Genomic DNA, 18287 nt, shown 5'->3' on the forward strand with positions numbered 1-18287 from the left:
AGGCTATCAGTGTCTGAGGGATATAGACTTTTATCCTTACTGCAAAGAGGGTGCACTTCAAGGAGACCTAAAGCACAGCTCAGGCTTTCACTATAACATTACTCAAGCAAGAAGGCACGGGTTCAAAGCGCAAACAGGCCTGTGTTTGAGGGTGGCGTTTGTGGATGATAGCTTGCATAAGGATTTGAGTTAAAATTAGGCATGCCCATGGAGTTGACTTCAAGGATTGTAGTTATCACACCCTTTAAGTCCCTGGAACTGAAATAGGCTATGCGCTTACCCTAAGTGCGCACTCATCCCAATTCAGCGTGACAATGAAAATTAACTACCCTGGTTTCTCAGAGCCTGAGGCCTCCAATACCAGCCTTGAAATTGTCAGCTGTGAACCGAGTAAATTCTGTCAAATATATTACAAATTTGACAATGGGGTCGAATTCCTATGCATTTAGGTAGCTTATGCTCATAGCCAATATGAAGATCACCGTTGTTACTTATAATAGAAGCAACAGGCCAAAAAATAAGGACTGGCATCATGTTATGCAATTTAAGTGAATTGTGTACTTACCCACATGCATATAAGTGGAGCACACTGTAGGCAGCAGCAGAGTGCCTCCAGTCCAGGTGATGGCTGTAGTTTCAGTCCTTGTCCCTTTTGCAAGGGCTGAAGGAACCTATGTAGTAGAGTGGCTATCCAGTTAAGAAGCATAGTGACTAAATTATAGCTTTTCTGTATCAAATCTTTAAATACAATCTCTTTGTTCTGTACATGTTCCCTGGTTTAGACTTAGTAGAAATGGTCAAAGAATTGGGATTCAGAGCTATGTAATACCTCATTTTCATAAAACTGAATCATAAAAACAAAGCCACATGAAAAGTTTTCTACATATAAAACTGATGTTACCTGCTTTAACCCTGTTCCTTACCTTTCATCAGCTTCCACAACAACACTGTTCCTATGCCACTTTTCCTTTCTCCTGACATGAAGATGATAACACAGCCCATTAGTCAAAGCCATAAACACAGCAGGAAATCCCTATTTCTGTTTCTGTCAATTCTTAAAGGTTATTTTAAAGTACTAACCTAACACTTTTTTTCTTAGGGGAAAAGACTAGTAACTGGACACTGGTGATTGACAAGTCAGCTTCCTGTCTCCTGAAGCTTTTGGAGATGGTTCATGAAATTCAGGTGTTAGCATGGAGGATCCTAGAGCTGCATGTCCTTAAAATTGTGTCCATTTGGATCATCTGGATCTCTCTCCAGGAGGTCAGAGAGAAGCACTACGTTAACTGAAACGTACCATTTGTTTTCCCAGTGTTGCAAGAGACTGAGATTACTGCTAAAATAGCAGCTGTGGCCAATTACGTTAATGTTTTGGGCCTGATCTGTAGGGCTCAGACAGAAGTTACATTTGTTGTGCGACTGACCCTGTGACAGTGCTCTAGCCATGCCCCTGGCTGCAGAGCATTTTTTAAGCGCTGAATTGCATGACAATCTGAACTCATTACATGAGGGTTCAGATGAAGGTGCTTCAAAATGGAGAACCTTCATTAATGTTGGGCAGTGCGTGCTGGGAGCAGGATTGAGCTGATACAGCTCAGCCACGCCCCTGGTGCTGTCTTCAGAATGGGAGGGGGAGAAGGGAGGGAGGGAGCTCGGTCTGGGGTTTGCTCAGCCTGCGCTGGAGGGTGGGGGGCTCCAATCCCCCCAGAGGGGGGGAAGGGAGGGCTAGGGCTAGGGGAGGGAGGCTTCAGACATGCAGCTTGAAACAAGCTCAATCCCCCAACCCCTGGACTCAACACTGAACATCTGTTGGGTGGGGGGGAACACTGTAACTCATGGTGCTTCCTGCAAAACACCACGAGTTACAGTAGGGAGCTGCATGTTACTCAGTGCCTGTAATTTCAGCATATGCAACTGTACAGTGTGACAAAGATGAGGCTTGTTTCCCCACTGTTTACAAGGTATATTCTGCAGGTAGTCCAAGCTGAACGTCTTTCCACAGCTGTGGTGGAGCATACAGTCATGGCTTTGCTTCTTCCCTGCCTCTTAGAAGCCTTTTCATCCAGAAGAGGCTATTGTGTGTGTGTTTGGAACCAGGATAGAGGTGCAAGGAAGAAGGGCCTCTTTGTGACTTGTTTTAGACATTTTATGATGATGTGATATGGCTTATCAGAACACAACAGCCTATGAAGTTTCCTTCTTGATTACTTAAGCTAAGAGTTTCTTTTCCTCCCTGCAATACCAGAATAAACCTCAGGGGAAATTCAGGTGGCTATGTCATTCAGGCCCAAGATTTCATAGCTGTCTGCACAAATGTGATAAATACACAGGCAAACAGCCATTTAGACAGGACCTAGGCAAAACTGTCAGGCAAATCATCCATGTTTGGTTATGTTAAGTTCCATGTTTAAATAAATGATCTACATAAAAAATATGCATGTGTAATCTGTATGCAGCATGCCATGCATTACCATTTACTGTCTTTGACAACTGTCATGTAGCAGCTTCATTTACTGTCTTTGACAACTGTCACATAGCCATCTTATTTTACAGACATAGGAAATTGATATATTGCATAACAGGAACTTAAGTGTTATTTAGTTCCTTGCAAAAGCAATCAATAAATATGGATAAGACAGAAATTTCAATAGCACTATATCACTTACATAAGCCCTTTGCTAAATGAAGGAAAATCTTTTTCTTTCTGCCCAGCAGAGTCAGCAACTGTCCAAACCTATCAGGACATATTTTTACCTAAAAGTAGTCTCTTACTTCTGTTTTTACGGTTGTTATCCCATGTTGCATTGTTCAATACTACAATACAACATTGCAATATTACAAACTGAATCTCTGAATCCACAAACACACTAAAAAAAGGGAAATTGTAATAAAACAATTCTGCTTTTTTCCCCCCTGAAATTATTTAGGTGTCTATGATGAATTATCCTTTTTTCATCCTCTGGGTGTTTGCCCTGCCATATCCCAAGCTCCGGCCTCATGCATCACGAATCTGCACAATTTGGTCCTCTGTGATGGTTATCTGTAGAATGATGTACCAGCTGAAGTTTGTCAAACCACACGAATACTCCTCTAACTGCACAGAGGTGAGTATTGTAAAGTCCACAGGTCCCTATTCTGCAAGCACTTAGGCATATGGTTAACTTTACACACAAGTAGATGCACTGACTAACCACATACATGAGGTTAGTCATGTTCACAAAAGTTTCCAGGATCAGGACCTTAATGCTAAAGTCTGGAGAAAACTGCACTCTCTTTAAAACCTAGTGAACATGATTAACTCTCTAAAATGCCAGAGTTATTTAGCATGAATCACCACCTATGAAGAATTGAGACTAGATTTTCAAATTGTTCAGGTGCAAAACTACTTGTGAAAATGACACCTGCAGTTATGCACCTAATTTGGCTGCATTTCTACAGCGACGTGCAGATATGCCTTGAAAGCGTGTAAAAAATTGGCCTAAAATTTAGTAATCTTTTTTATACTTGAATCTGGATTCTATCGATGTAGAAGTTGTGTTGTTTGATGAACATGCCTGACCGATATAAGTACTACAAGGACACAGAGAGAGACTTCTATCAATGAGTGTGCATACAAAAGAAGTCATGTCCCTCCAGCTGGTACCCTTGGGGACAGCCCCTCAATCGCAGGCACTTTTCCTCAGTTTTTCCCTTGATTTAGTCAGGTAAATCAACTCCCCAAGTCACAACTGCCCCTCTTGGGTTGTGTTCCCAGCCATAAGCTCTCCTCCCTTCAAGAGTCAGCATCTTCTCAGCTCTCCTTCATGGAGCTACATTCCCAGTCCTAGCACCCCTATCCCCCAGGCTCTTTCCCCCATGTTCAGTGTTTCCAGAGCCCACAGCCCAGCCACTCTCTGCAACTCACTGTCCTCAGCAGGCTTTTCCTTTTAGCTCCGGAGCACAGCCCTCCCTGGACTATGCAGGCTGCCCCCTGCCAGCACCCAGTCCTGCTCCCCATCCGTGTCTGCCTGGGTGGAAGAAGGCCATGCCTTGCCTGATCTTGGCATTTTGAAGAAGTAGTAAATTGGCTCCCCTCCCTGAAGCCAAGTACTGCTCTGTCCCCGAAGTGCTTCCTCTTCCTTAGCACCTGCTTCTGGTCTTTCCTTCATCTTCATCCACTCCCGAAAGCTTGAGAGGCCACGTCATGGAACTGAATGAGCTGGGCCCTAGCTCCTACTGCCCATCAGGGAACCGTCACCTTGCTACAATCCCTATGGGCGGCTGCCTGTTTGTACCAGAGCTCTAAGCAGATGAAAGGTCCAGAGCAAGGAATAAGCCTTATGACCCCTGACAAACTCACCCTTACTCTCATACTTTCTTTCTCTTGTTACTTCATATACTTCAGACATGAGCTGTCACTCAGCTTATAAGGCTTAAAAATGATAGCTAGGCATACAAGAGTCTTTTCAGAGGAAGAAGCATAAAGGAATCTGGAAATGAAATGTCTGGTACAGGAACTCATCCTGGTTTACCAGAGTGAGTGATATGGCTTCTGTTCTATTTTAATATGGATTAACTTCTGCATGTAAATGGGAATAAATATATAACAAATCAGAAACACAGCAGGACAAGTCTTAGGGCCCCTATATTCCCCTTGTCTTAGTGGAGTTAGTGCCCAGGCACACGTGTTTGTCTCCACAGAGACTCTACCAAAATGGAACCTACTATCATGACAACCGGGATGAACTGTTGCAGAAATCGGTGTTGTATGTGGCTCCTGTGGACCCAGCAGTTTGGTACGGAGGTTTCCAAAAGTGTGATGACAGCGTTTTGCCCTGCATGAAGGTAGGATTCTTATCGTGGTTCATTTTCACAGGGGCAGTCACCAGCTTCAGTGAGAACAAAACCCTGCCGGTGCACAAATGGAAAGTGTAACTTGCAATTAGAACATGGATTAGTGCTGAAGGATTGGCAAATAGTTCATTTGCTGAAAAATACTAAGTGAGCGGTGCTAAGTCCAGCTGAACCCAGTTGCTAATTTATGTTGACTAGTTTTGGCCGAAAAAATGGAGGAAAAAAGGCGGGGATAGAGAAATCTATACATTTAATTTTATATTTTCTAAATAAAATGTGATAATAACTTTCTAAATTAAATGTTTTAAAACAGCACAGTGTCAACAACTGTCAACATGTAAACTTAAAAAAAGGTTTGAACAAGTTTTTAAAAGCTGAAAATAAAATCAGATCCCTGTTCTGGGAGGAACCGTGGCCTTTCCTTTCACCTTCCATGCCGCTCACCCAATGTCACATCTCAGATGCCATTACCATCTGATGCCATTTCACTACCCTTGCAGAACCATCTCACCATTTTGGGATTAATGGCAATGGAAGTGACAGTACATCGCCACCAGCTCTTCTACAGGACTCAAAACCAGCTAATTCCACCTCTTACAGGAAGCATTTTTGAGTCAGTCACTCGGGAGCACCTGGATGATGGGTTACTCAGTTGCATCAAGTATTTTATCAACTACGGTTTTTACAAATTTGGATTAGAGGTAAGCAAGTATCACCAGAGGAATAGTCTTCCCCAGACACAAGGCTCAGCAGTAGCTTACTCAGGCAATAAAGGCTGCAGAAAACACAAAACACTGCAGGCAAAAATTCACTGCTGGTATAAATCAGCACAATTCCACTGAGGTCCATCTTCCTTCCCCCTCTAAAAACTGTTCCTACGCAGGTATATACAGCAATTACCATGATGTCTCATTTGTGTAGTTACTGAACTCTTTAGGCTTTCCAATCGGGTTGAAGATACAATATATTCTGCATTCTCATCTTTCTAGACCGAGAAATATAGCATTATGGACTCAGTTTGGGGCAGGCTGCTTCCATGCTGGGAATTTCACTTGGCAACAGCTACCTATAAAAAGGAATTTTCATATCTTGCTCCCTACAATGTGTTAAGTCCACAATGTTTTTGTTCTTTCAAAAGGGGCAATTTGGCAGAAAATGTTGTGGTGCTCGCAGGTCTACATTTTTTGCTGCTCTCCCCACCTCCAGATTTTCCCAGGTCTAGGCAGGGAGGTTTTCTGTGTGCCAAAGGAAGCCACCATATGCCTTACTGGGATGGTTCCATTCTTTCAGATGTGTCTCCTTGCTGCTGTTAATGTCATAATGTACCGTATGGATTTCTTCGCCTTTATCCATGCCTGCTGGCTGATCTACCTCCTGTGGCTCCATCGGAGGAAAGCCATGGCTGAAGTCTGGCCAAGATATTGCTGTTTCCTTGCCTGTATCCTGGCCTTTCAGTATTTGCTGTGCATTGGTTTCCCTCCCGGTTTCTGCAAAGGTAATACAGCACAGCTCACTGTCTAGGTGGGCGAATGATCAGTGAGGTTGATCTCACTCCAGTCATGCCAAAGCCACTACTTACCACAATGTGGGACCTTGCATGCGGGGAATAACATTTTAGGGCCTGACTCCATGCACACTAAAGTCACCGGAAAGATTCCCACTGATTTATCCAAGGGCTGGACCCAGCTCCAGTTCTAGCTGCTTCAGCACTGGGTTCAGCTCTCTGATCAGTAGTAGCAATAGCATTAATCCTATGCTAGCTAGAGAAAGTTCTTGTGCCCAGACATTTGTCATTTGCCTTTTGAGGCCACAAACTCCAAAATGTGCTAAAAACCCTGTGAGTGACAAAAATAATCCCCTTGCCAACAGATTATCCGTGGAGAACCTCTCGCTGGTCAGTCCATTCCAACTTCATTAAGTGGCTCTATCTACCTGATTTTGCCAAGAGACCTGATGCCACATTCCTTCTGTGTAAGTACCACTCATCCTTATTTAACCAAAGGAATTCCTGCTGTTGAAGACTAACCATTATTGCCATAATATTCATCATCAGGATGATATTGTCCTAAGATGCTGAGAAGCTGGTTTCCTGTCTCTTCTGTCTCCTCAGATGACTTCCTGCTTCTGCTTTTTGCTTCCCTCCAGTGCCAGGTATTTGAAGATGAAAATAAAGTGCATGTGAGAATGCAGGCGGGAGATAACGTGGAGATCAGTTATGAGTTAGACCCAGCTGCCCTCAGCCAGTACAGCCCTGTACCAAACTTCGTGCACTGCAGGTAGGACTCAGGGAAGTTTGCTCTGAGCAAAGTATAAGCCAAAGAAAAGAGAGATGTGGATGTTGAGGATGTTTGGCTAGAAGGTTTTAATTCTTGCTTTTATGGAAGTAGAGGGAAGCTGTGAAATCTGGACTTGGAGCCTGGCTGGAATCTCTGTCCAACTGAAAACCTTGGGGGTGCTCGTGTCTTGGGTTTTGGATCACACTTGCATTTAATTTTCAGCCCCTTTGCAGATACATACATTTTAAGGCCAGAGGGGACTATTAGCTTAACTAGTCTGACCTCCTGTAGGCCAGAGGCCATTAAGTTTTACTTAGCTACTCCTGTTTTGAGCCTGGTAGCTTGCATTTAGCTACATCTTATGTTCCAGATATGTGCCCCATCTTGATTTGAAGACACCAACCATGAATTGACCCAATGTTGACACACCACTGTGTCAGCGCTGACCCAGCTCTAGCAGTCTAATGAAATTCCATGTGTCTGATGTAGCAAAGTAACTGCCTTAGTATACTTATTACATCCAAATAAAATGCATCTGAATACAATTTCATCTCCTCATGATTAGTCGTAACATCAAAGAATGGATGGTTAAGGAACCCTTAGTCAAAAAACCAGGGACACGAGGAAGGGCACTTGACACCTGAAAGCTCGTCTAACACCTATCCCAACTATATAGTTAGCCTAATAAAAGGTATCATAAAAAATTCCTGGACCATCACAGCTACAACAACACCACAACCTTACTTAAAAGATCACGTTAGGATTATAGCTTAACTTGATTAGTGAAAATTTTCAGCGTACTTCACTAGAGTATATACTGTGTGAATTGTTTCCAGGTAGCATTTTTCTCTTCCCTGTGGGAGCCAGCAATGTATTTATGACCCAGCTGAATATTAAACTTCATTAGCTGATAAAGTGATCCATGAAATGTAAATATTCCTTGCTGCGTGCAATAGGAGTGGGTCTCGGGACCACAGTGCTCACTAATTTAGTCTCATTTGAGGTGGTATATAGGCACTGTGGGGTACAGCTATGATTCAGGGTGCACTTTTGATTTAATTTTTGGAAAAGTTTTACGTTTTCTTTCCCACAGGTCCTATTTGGATATGGCAAAAATGGTTGTATTCAGCTATCACTTCTGGTTTGTGCTCTGCCTTATCTTTATCACTGGGACAACCCAAATCAGTATCTTCTGTGTAGGCTACCTTGTGGCCTGCTTCTACTTTATGCTGTTTGGAAGCAATCTTCTGCTAGAGCCAGTCAAGAATATTCTCAGACCGTGGGACTACCTGATTGCATACACTGTCTTGGTCATAGCAATGAAGAATCTCCTGGCTGTATGTATTTTCTCCTTGTCTTTCACAGAACTGGGGGAAAATCTACCCCCTTATTATTATTCATATGACAACAATGTTTAGAGGGACTAGCAGAGATATGGGACCCATTGCACTAAATACTATATGAACACACTGTAAAAGCCCTCCCCAAAAAACTTTCTTTCTAAGGCCCTGATCCTACAGTGACCACCTCACAGATAAAGCCTTGATGTTGCTGAGGTTCCTGACAAGCTAAGGGTGACAGAAAGGGAACCACTAAAGAATATAGGGATCCTGGGAACCACAGTGAAGTGCCTTGGAGGGATACCTGAGCTAGCTCTGGACAAGACAGCTTAGATACCCGAAGCAATATAAGCACATTGGTGCAGCACTCTGCAATGTGCTAATGCAGTTACACTGCTTCCAGGGATCTCTGAAACATTACTACATTGTATTGAGTAGACAAATCTGAACTGAAGTGACTTTTCCAAGGTCTGGCCCAGCTAAGGAACATACTTGGATCTCCTGAGTTCCAGTCCAGTGCCTTAACCTTAAGACCAGCAATCCACTGTACTTCTACAGCCATATATATATATATGTGACCAGCTGGTGGGATTCTGTGACATCCCGGGCACAAACTACCTATTTTCTCTGTGGGCAGTGACCTATTTTTCTGGTTCAATGTAATGCCTTTTATACCATAAAAATAAAATATTATCCAAATTTAATGAAAGATCTGTCCCTGTAGAATGCTGATTGTTAAAGGGACACTGTCAGGGCTGCGATGAGCAGCAGTGCAAGTGATGGCACGTTAATAAATATTACATCAGTGGCGTGATGTGATCGCTGTTTCCGCATGGAGACCTCTATCAGTGCAAACAGAGCAAAGCATCCATAGCTGTAATTACAGACCGTTCCTCCTCCCTGCCTGCCTCCTCCTATGGAAGAAAGGGGTTGGGATACATGAGGATTATTTTTCCCAGCTAAATAAGATGCATTAAAAACAAAGTCTCCTTTAACTCAATCACTACCCCAGTTGGATCCAAATAGCAAATGTAGTTGAAGCTGAGAGCTTAGGTGAATAAATACATTGAAGCTCAGTGCTGCTAAGGTTTTTCACTGTTTCCTTTCCATCAATAGATTGGTGCATGTGCCTATCTTGAGAAGTTACTGAGAAACCACTGCTGGCTAATACACACCTTTGGCATGTTTTGTACTATACCGGGGTATGACTTGGGTAAGTGGAAAGTAAACATGAACAAGCTGGAAGGGAGAGCAGAGGCCTTGTGCGACTGTAGATTTAGGCAAATAGTTTGTTACTGAGGAACAAGGAAAAATATAATCCACTTTTCCTATACAGCCAAAAAGCACCATGTTCCTAGCAGCGCAGGCAGAACACACAAACGCTATTGAAGTTCAGTCACACTTGTGTATGACGTGTCATTGTAAATCAGATAGAAAAATACTACTGAAAGGAACTTTGACGGGTCATCTAGTCCCACTCAGGGTATAGTAACCTTTGTCCAAATAAGCCAGGCCAATGTTTGTCTAGCCAGCACTTTAAAACTTCCAGTGACTTCCTCAACCTCTCTGTAATTTCCCCCAGGGCTTAACCACCACCATGGTTAGAAAGTCCTTTGTATCACCTACCTCTAGTTGTAGTTTAAGCCCATTACTTCTTGTTCGTTCCCCCAATGGAAAATGAGAACAATCCCTCACCATCCTTTCTATAATACTACTTTTTGTATTTGAAGAACTTCTTTCAAATTGTCCTTCAGGCTTCTCTTTCCTAGATTAAATAATCCCATTTTTTCTAACCTTTCCTTATGCACCACATTTTCTAAACCTCTAATTATTTTGTTGCTCCCCTCTGGATTTTTCCACATTGTTCTTAAAGATACTGGAACAAACTTATGGACTGTCTATTCTGGTGAACTGATTATAGTCAAGCAAATCCTAGGTGCTCCAGAGAAATGTATAAATTAATTGTAATGCTCCTAAGTATTCACTGTATACCATTCCCTGATTCATACGTATAGGAGACAAAACAGTCCAGCAGTGATGCTTTCCATTTTAAAAGCAACCTCCAAGTGAATTGTATAATAGGTTACAAAGCATTTGCTCCAAAGGCAATTAGTCTTCAGTGAGTTTTGGATGAGAGCCATTACAGGGCACATCTACACATGCATTAATGCGCTTTAGTTAATGCGCATTGAATCTAGTACCTGTGGGCACTCTTATATGTGCCAAGAGCTGCTTTAATTAAAGTGCTGATGCATTTCCTGTATCAGCTTCCCCACATGTCAAAATGGCAGTGGGGGCACTTGAACTAAAGCAAGATGCAGGAGACTGCTGGAGCACAGCAATTGACATGGTCCATAAGACTTGATTAATCTAGTCTGCTCCAACACACTGGGCTTCCAGTGCATCAGAGCAGACTTTGCACTCATGTATAGGTGCCCTCCATTGTGAGGTATTAGGAAAATGCACATTAGCTTGTCTTAACTAACGAGCATTGGGTGCCTATACGTGAGCAGGGAGGATACTCTGATGCACCGTAATTACAGCATGTTGGAACACGCTTGATTAATCAAATCTTCTGGAGCATGATAATTGCTGCACCTTAGAAGTCCCTTGCATCTTGTGTATCAGCATCCCTGCACTTGAAAATGGTGGCAGGGGTGCTTTATCTAAAGCTTGTTGAATTAACTTTAGATAAAGTGCCCCCACCACCATTCTGAAGCATGGGGACGCCGATACACGAGACGCTCTGGGCGCTTTAATCAGAGTGGCTCTCGGAGCTGCTCTAATTAAAGCAGGCTTTCCCCACACACGCTCTCGAAGGACGTGTATAGAAGCCTGTGGTTTTTAAGTGATGCTTAATGCACGTTAGCCTATTTTAATGTGCATTAAGTAAATAGTGTGGTTTTAGTGACACTTTAATGTGCATTAAAATAGGCTAATGCACATTAAAGCGCATGTGTAGACATGCCCACTGACAGTAAAAGAAAAGCTGAACCTGAAACCCCAGTCCTCCCTCCCCATCCATTGGTCCTCTTTGATGCCACCTGGAGCAGAATTTGGGCGTTAGTTATGGTCCATATGTTGCTGAGTGCTAAAACATTTCTGTCAGTTTTCCTGCTGTGCTGTCTCAGAGGAAGTACTGAGCATTTGTGCAGATGATGTGATGCTTTCTTCTGTGCAGAGATTCCTGAGGATGAGACATGTGAGCTGCCTGAAAATAAAGCAGGGATATTCTGGGATGCAATAAGCTTGACTTTCTTGTTGGTCCAGCGAAGAGTCTTTACAAGCTACTACTATCTTTATGTCGTGGCAGATCTGAAGGCTGCCAACATCTTAGCTTTCAGGTACACCTGAAGGATGCAGGGCATAAGGCACTGAAACCCAACAGTGACAGAGAGCAGCTCTGGATCTCCTCTCTCTGTATTAAGTACTGTTCTTTCTCTGGGATGTGGATTTCTGGGGAGGCTGATGGGGCGCGGGGGGAGGGGGGGGTGTCTCCTAGACATTATGTTCAAAACACAAGGCTTCCAGCCAGACAAACATTTGCTAAGTGCAAGCAATGCACTTAGTGCTATAAAAGCAAATAGGTCATGGGGCCTGGTGCAAGAATTTACAATCTGATATATTCACATGTACCACCCTGGGTGATGGTATGCAGGCAAACTCAAAGTGAGACAGAAATCTTGGCAAGGCCTTGGTGAACGTTTTGAGAGTGGAGGGTAGAGAGGGTCCTTGGCTTAAGGAACAGATGCTTTAATTGTTAGAGAGGCCATTGCAACAAGCAGCCCTAGCAGGCTGAGCAGTGAGGCACAAAGGGAGGAGGGCGTCCAGTTTAAAACCTGGCTTTCATTCTTAACTGCTGTGGTCACACCTCATACAAGGGTAAGGGAGGAGCGAAGAATCTGGAGATCTTTTTGAAAAACCATAAAATGCTGCCGTAGTTCTGGAAAATGGAACAGTTTGGCAAGTGCAGCCTCCGGCTTAGTGGTTAAATTTGTGCACCATCAGGAAGTGGCAGATAAAAGAAATGTCCGATGAACTGTAAGAAATGTCACGTAGAATAAATGATAAGCAACTCTGGATCTTGGCAAGTTCCTGTGACACCACAGAGGAACCTCTTTTGGTGAAGAGTGTTCTCTGCCTTTTCTATTCTACGACCCTGCTCCCAGCCTCGTGCTCCCTCTCTCTCTATCTCCTACAGTCTCTTTCTTTAGCCATTAATTTCTATCTTATCCACTTGTCTGTTTCTGCATTTACAAAGGACCTCCCTACAATAGTATTTAGTATCTCTAAAGTCCTCCCTTTCCAACTGCTCCTGCCAAGTGATTTACCCCAACTTGGTCAGTTTGGCAGGACATTGGCTTCTTACTCGGACCTTCTGAGCACACCTAATACTGTGTTCTGGGAATCCAGGAGAGCAAATTGTTTTGAATGCTCTTAGTTCACCAATGAGCTCTGGGCAGTAGTGTGATATACCAGGTTGATGATGAATGGGTTACCTAGTTGTGTTTAACAGGGTCTCCCCCTTTGTAGTGGTGTAAAGGCAGCAATATGCTGGTCAGCGAAGTGATTTAAGTATTGCCTGGTTTATTTCATGCATGCAGAGGAGCAGAGCTGTTTGAAGCAAAGCTGAAAAAATTGGTGTTGTTCAGACTGGAGGAAGAAGAAGAATCACTACAGGTCATGAGAAGACAGTAAGTTTATGTTCATTTTAAGTTACACTGCATTGGGTATCCAAGTAGAAAATCAAGAGGTTTAATCTTTTCACTTCTCCATGTCTATCTTCAGGGGTGTAGGTTGTAGCCATGTTGGTCTCAGGACATAGGCAGACAAGGTTCTTTGGGTGAGTATGCTATCTTTTAAGTTGGTTGCATAGATATCATAGAAAAGATATCATATTCACTCAAAGAACCTTGTCTACCTATGTCTATCTTCAGGACACTTTATTTTCCATCCTCTTGGATTTCCCTTCTGCCATGTTCTACCCTTAGCAACTCAGATCCCTGTCCTGCCATTGGGAGGAAGAGTGGGAATACTGCTAAAAGCAAAAATGAAGGTGATGATATAATGGTCATAATAGAGATTCAAACAAGAGGGAGGGCTGGGAGGAGACAGGGATTTGAATAATGGACTCAGTACCCAAACACTGTAACAGCTCTCAACTCCTTGCCCTCATTCTTCTATACAACCTGGAGATCTTGACAGAGATGGCACGAGGAGTTTTAGATTCTCTTTTAGACTGCAAGACCAGAAAGGTGTTGACTCTAGTCCATGGTTGGTCTCCAAGACATTGTTACACAGCCTATGGTACCATATCATCACGCTAGAGGACATCCATCTGGTCTGTCTCTCAGGATTTTAGCTTCTTTACAGCTCTAGACAATAAGAGCAATTGTTCAATGATGACATTCAGGCAGAATTAGTGTTAGACCTTGTCTATACTAGGGGCTTAGCTAGTGGTGAAGGTCCACTAAGGAAAACACATAGCATAGACATATGAAAGACATACTGGGTAAAAACTGGGGTTAGCACCTGTGCAATTTATCTCGATTCGAAACCAGGGCAATCTGCACTGCTACAGGTTGTGGTTTACACTAGCGCATTACATCTACAGAAGGATCGTCATTGCTGCAGCTACCTTAGTGCAGCTATAAGACGAGGCTTATTTAGGACCCATCTGCTGACAATGAGAAATACAACCTAAAGAAGTATTAAAGCTTCCCTTAAAATCTGAAAGGATGTACCAAATGTGAGCCTATAGTCTTGGAGTCCCTAGGACGGAGATGAACGTGATTGTACTTGCCTGTGTCAAGTCCCTGCTTGCCATAAGATCACTGAAGAGGTATACAGGCAGACAGCGGGCCAGAAGGTATCCGTGTCATCAGCTAGTGTCAGTACTGGAATAACAAGATCCACTTTTCATGGCAAATTGAATTAAACCTCCTTAATTAGTTATCAGATGAGTGAAGATTGATCAAATGTTTCACGTTATCTGCTTCAGAATCTCACAGATGTTTCCTTGCAAAACTCTCAGACGTAATGTCAAACATATCGACACAATGTAAAATGCTGTCTAGAAGACAAATGTTGGTTCCTTTTGGGGTTTGTCTATAGTATTGCATGCATCTAATCAAAGCTGCTTCCTGTTTTGAATTATTAAATCTTGGAATGAATAGCTTCCAAATATTAGCCAGATCCAAAGTAAGCGGAGTTCAGTACAAGCAGCAACAATAATATCAGCAAAAGTATGTGTATTTAGATGAATAGTTTCCTTTTATTATTTCCTGACTTGCTAACTTGCATGTGTTCATATGGAGGTGGCCAGCTTTGGAAAAGGTTAGCTTCTGCTGGCCAAGGGCATGAAAGTCTCTGCTATTCTCCCACGCTTTGTATTTGAAATGTCAAAGGAGTGTTCCTGGAAGTCTGCATTCAAAGATTAAGCCAATTCCTACTGGCGTTCCTGTGCAGATTCCCATCAACTTCAATGGGTTTTGAATCAACCCGATAGAATATTAATGTACTTATATTAATTTAAGCCTAATGAAGACAAAAGAGCATTCTATATCGGCAGTAATTTTAGACAGATGTAAAATAAATCTGTGTTCTCCAAAATGAAATAAGGTTCAGAGTTGTGTGAGCGAGCACGAGAGTTTCCAGTATCGGGGAGCAGAACTGAGAGCCAGAAACTCCTTAGAGTCGCACCCAGTTCCATGTCTTTGATCAAGCTCTTTTCATATTTATGATCTGGTACTACTAATTAAGGCTGATTTTATGGACAATATTTCCATTAAGATTTTTTTTGATGAAAACTTGAGCTTTAAACAGAACCAAAATATGTAAAAGAACCTGTTCCCTCAAAAAAAAAAATAAAATCCTTTATTTTCTTTAAAAGACCAAAACCACAACATTTTTGTCTGAAAAACAGATTTTTTCCAGTTTTGGCCATCTTTTTAACCAAATGTTTTTATTCTTTGGCTTTCGTTTTTCAGGGAGCTTTTTTTGGTGGAGGTGGGGGTGTTGATGGAAAGTCAAGATTTTTCAAGGGAAAATCTCCATGTTCTGACCATTTCTATTATTGATATATTTGGGATGATAATAATGAAACTGGAGCTCATATGATAGGATCCTGGGAGGATAATGATTTAAAGTCTGCTTTGAAGTGAAGCCAATAATGCGTGTCTTAAATGCTAATGATTATTGTACTCCTGCCTTTGTCCTTTTTTAAACCCTTAGAATGGAACTGATCAGATCCAAGCAGAAAAAAGGGGACAAATTGAAGGAAAGGATCCCAAGTCCAGAGAAAGCAACTGTGAAACCCTCAGCAGAAGATCAGGAGCTACTAGATACAGGTGACATTAAACTTGTCACATTTAGTAGCCCAGCATAGAATGGGAGATGGTCTCTATCCTTGTCCATCCTCTGTTCTCTGCTGTGTTTTTTACAGTAAAAAATTTCCTGAAGGACAAAATGACCCTCAGCCAAAACTTGTGTCATTGGTCTCACCAAGGCTTACCACAAGGCCCAACAGGCTGAGAGTCATTGGGTTTAAGTCACTGGGCTGCAACGCACCTTATTTCTGTTACCTTCTGCTGTTGCCACCCCTCATGCTGGGTTTCTGGGCCATGGACTTCCACCCCATGCAGTGGATCTTGTCACCTTGCTGACAATTCACACCTGATACAGAGAAGCCTTCCATGGCTCAAAGGATACAGAAGTCTGACCTGACCATCCCACAAGCCCCACTGAATTCCCCACATGTGTAGCTTGCTGCATTGAGAAACAATTCTTTTAAGCTAAAAGGAAAATGAATATCTGCTTGTCCATCTTACTCAGCAAGTTTTACAATCGTCTTTACAGAGGGCGGACAGAAGGAAAATGAGGACAAGAAGTGGTGGCAACCCTGGGTCACCCACACCTCAAGTAGGTTCTCTCCTTGTGTTAAAAGCCTCTGAGGCACGTATCCTGTTGGATAGGGGGTCTGCACGCAGCTACCTAGATTGCACATAACAGGAACCTGCCAAAGCATGGTTGGGTGGAGTCATGTCAGCTCTCAGATGGGAGTATGGGATCTAATGGAAAAATTTCATAGACTTTTACATAAATGGAGTTGGAGCAGCCTAGACCTAAAGCCATAACCTGCTCTCAGTTACACCAGTGTATCCCAGGTGTAACTTTGACCCTTCTTTGTTACTGGCAAGCAAACAACTGCAGTTTCTGTACTGCACAATGGATTTCATTCTTGCAGAAGGGGAACTACAGCAGCAGTGCACATAGCAAGCTGGCAGGAAACTGGAAAAACCAGGCATTATCCTAAGGGATAATCATCATTATATAATTATTAGGGGATGCCTAAGAATTACATTATTTAAAAGTTTTACTGCAACTAAGCTGCTCTTCAGTAGCTGTCTGAACAGCTGTCCTAATTTAGAAAAGATCATGTATGTGCATTTCAGCAAAGAGCATAGCGTTTTCCACTGGGTCCCTCACACTTTCCTAGCCAAATGAAACTGGGAAGGATTGCAAATGCATTGGAGGGGGCAAGCACAATTTAGAAGGATCCTGACAGATTGGAAAGTTGGGCTAGATCTAACAGGATGAAAATCAATGAGAACAAATGCAAGGTGCTACTCCTCAGGAGGAATAATCAAAACCACAGATACAAAATGGGGGACACCTGGCTGCATGGCAGCTCTGTAGAAAAGGACTTGGGAGTCTTGGTAGACCACAGACTCAAGATGAATCTGCAGTGTGATGCTGCTGCACAAAAGGCAAATGTGGTTTTGAGCTGCATCAATAGAAACATGAGGTGCAAGACTTGGGAAGTGATCGTGCATCTCTACTCAGCAATGGTTAGGCCTCATTTGGAGTACTGTGGGCAGTTCTGGGCTCCACATTTTAAAGAGGACATAGAGAAGTTTGAGAGGGTCCAGAGGTGGGCAACAAAGATGATCAAGGGCTTGGAAGGCAAGTCATACAAGGAGAGGCTGAAGGAGCGAGGCATGTTCTGCTTGCAGAAAAGGTTCTTAACAGGTGACATGGTAGTCTTCAAATCCTTGAAGAAATGCCGTGAAGCAGAGGGAAAGCAACTTTTCTCTTTTGCTGCGGAGAGGAGCATATGGCTCAATGGCCTGAAGTTGCAGAAAAGTACATGTAGATTGGATACCTGGAAAAACTTCTTCACTGTGAGAACAGTGAGCCAGTGGAATAGACTGCCTAGGGAAATTGTGGACTCTCCATCACTGGAGGTGTTAAAAAGAAAAAAGGTTGGACAGCCATTGGTCAGGGATGATCTAGGTGCAGCTATACCTAATTTCTGCCATGATTTTTCATACTTCTGGGCTTTGCTGGTTGCTTCTGCCCCCTCTCCCTCCTCCCACATTTTTTTTCCCCATTATATGCGTCAGGGTTTTTTTAAACCTCCCCAGAGGCATTGGGTGTTGGCTACAGCTAAAGAGGGGACTTCAACTGGGGTTTGCCAATTCTCCTACTGGGACTAAAGTCTGAGGGTCCTGGCTAGAGGGCCTTGCCCCTCTGCTTGAGGTCAGACCAATCACCACATTTGGGGTCCGGGAGGAATTTTACCTTTGGCAGGTTAGGGTGTTAGGTCTACGTTGTATCAGGGTTGAGGGTAGGTAGTCTCATGAAGAGTTTAGATTATGGTTGTATGGGATGGTGTGGATATGGATGATCTTTCTACAGGTAGGGGGTTGGACTAGATGACCTCTGGAGATCCCTTCTAGCCCAACTTCTCTATGACTAATGTCAGTGCTATCCAAAGGTGGCTTTCTTTCCAGTTGTTTCTATTTATAGCCTAACTGCTACTTTAAATTCCATTAAG

The 18287-nt window shown here is 42.9% G+C and overlaps 1 protein-coding gene across 4 annotated transcripts in view; it reads left to right on the plus strand.

The window, feature by feature from the left end:
• Positions 1 to 18287, plus strand: part of LOC102562110 (piezo-type mechanosensitive ion channel component 2) — a 67191-nt gene that overhangs the window by 28770 nt on the left and 20134 nt on the right. For all 4 annotated transcript variants that reach the window (XM_019484486.2, XM_019484485.2, XM_019484487.2 and 1 more), the window contains 13 exons: positions 1100 to 1263; positions 2928 to 3104; positions 4681 to 4824; positions 5334 to 5534; positions 6124 to 6328; positions 6703 to 6804; positions 6944 to 7109; positions 8203 to 8446; positions 9566 to 9662; positions 11631 to 11793; positions 13054 to 13143; positions 15683 to 15798; positions 16307 to 16369. In XM_019484486.2, the coding sequence (XP_019340031.2) occupies positions 1100 to 1263; positions 2928 to 3104; positions 4681 to 4824; positions 5334 to 5534; positions 6124 to 6328; positions 6703 to 6804; positions 6944 to 7109; positions 8203 to 8446; positions 9566 to 9662; positions 11631 to 11793; positions 13054 to 13143; positions 15683 to 15798; positions 16307 to 16369 (1932 nt within the window). The remainder of the gene's footprint in view (positions 1 to 1099; positions 1264 to 2927; positions 3105 to 4680; positions 4825 to 5333; positions 5535 to 6123; positions 6329 to 6702; positions 6805 to 6943; positions 7110 to 8202; positions 8447 to 9565; positions 9663 to 11630; positions 11794 to 13053; positions 13144 to 15682; positions 15799 to 16306; positions 16370 to 18287) is intronic.

Source organism: Alligator mississippiensis, chromosome 9 (genome assembly GCF_030867095.1).
Source record: "Alligator mississippiensis isolate rAllMis1 chromosome 9, rAllMis1, whole genome shotgun sequence".
Lineage (NCBI taxonomy): Eukaryota > Metazoa > Chordata > Crocodylia > Alligatoridae > Alligator > Alligator mississippiensis.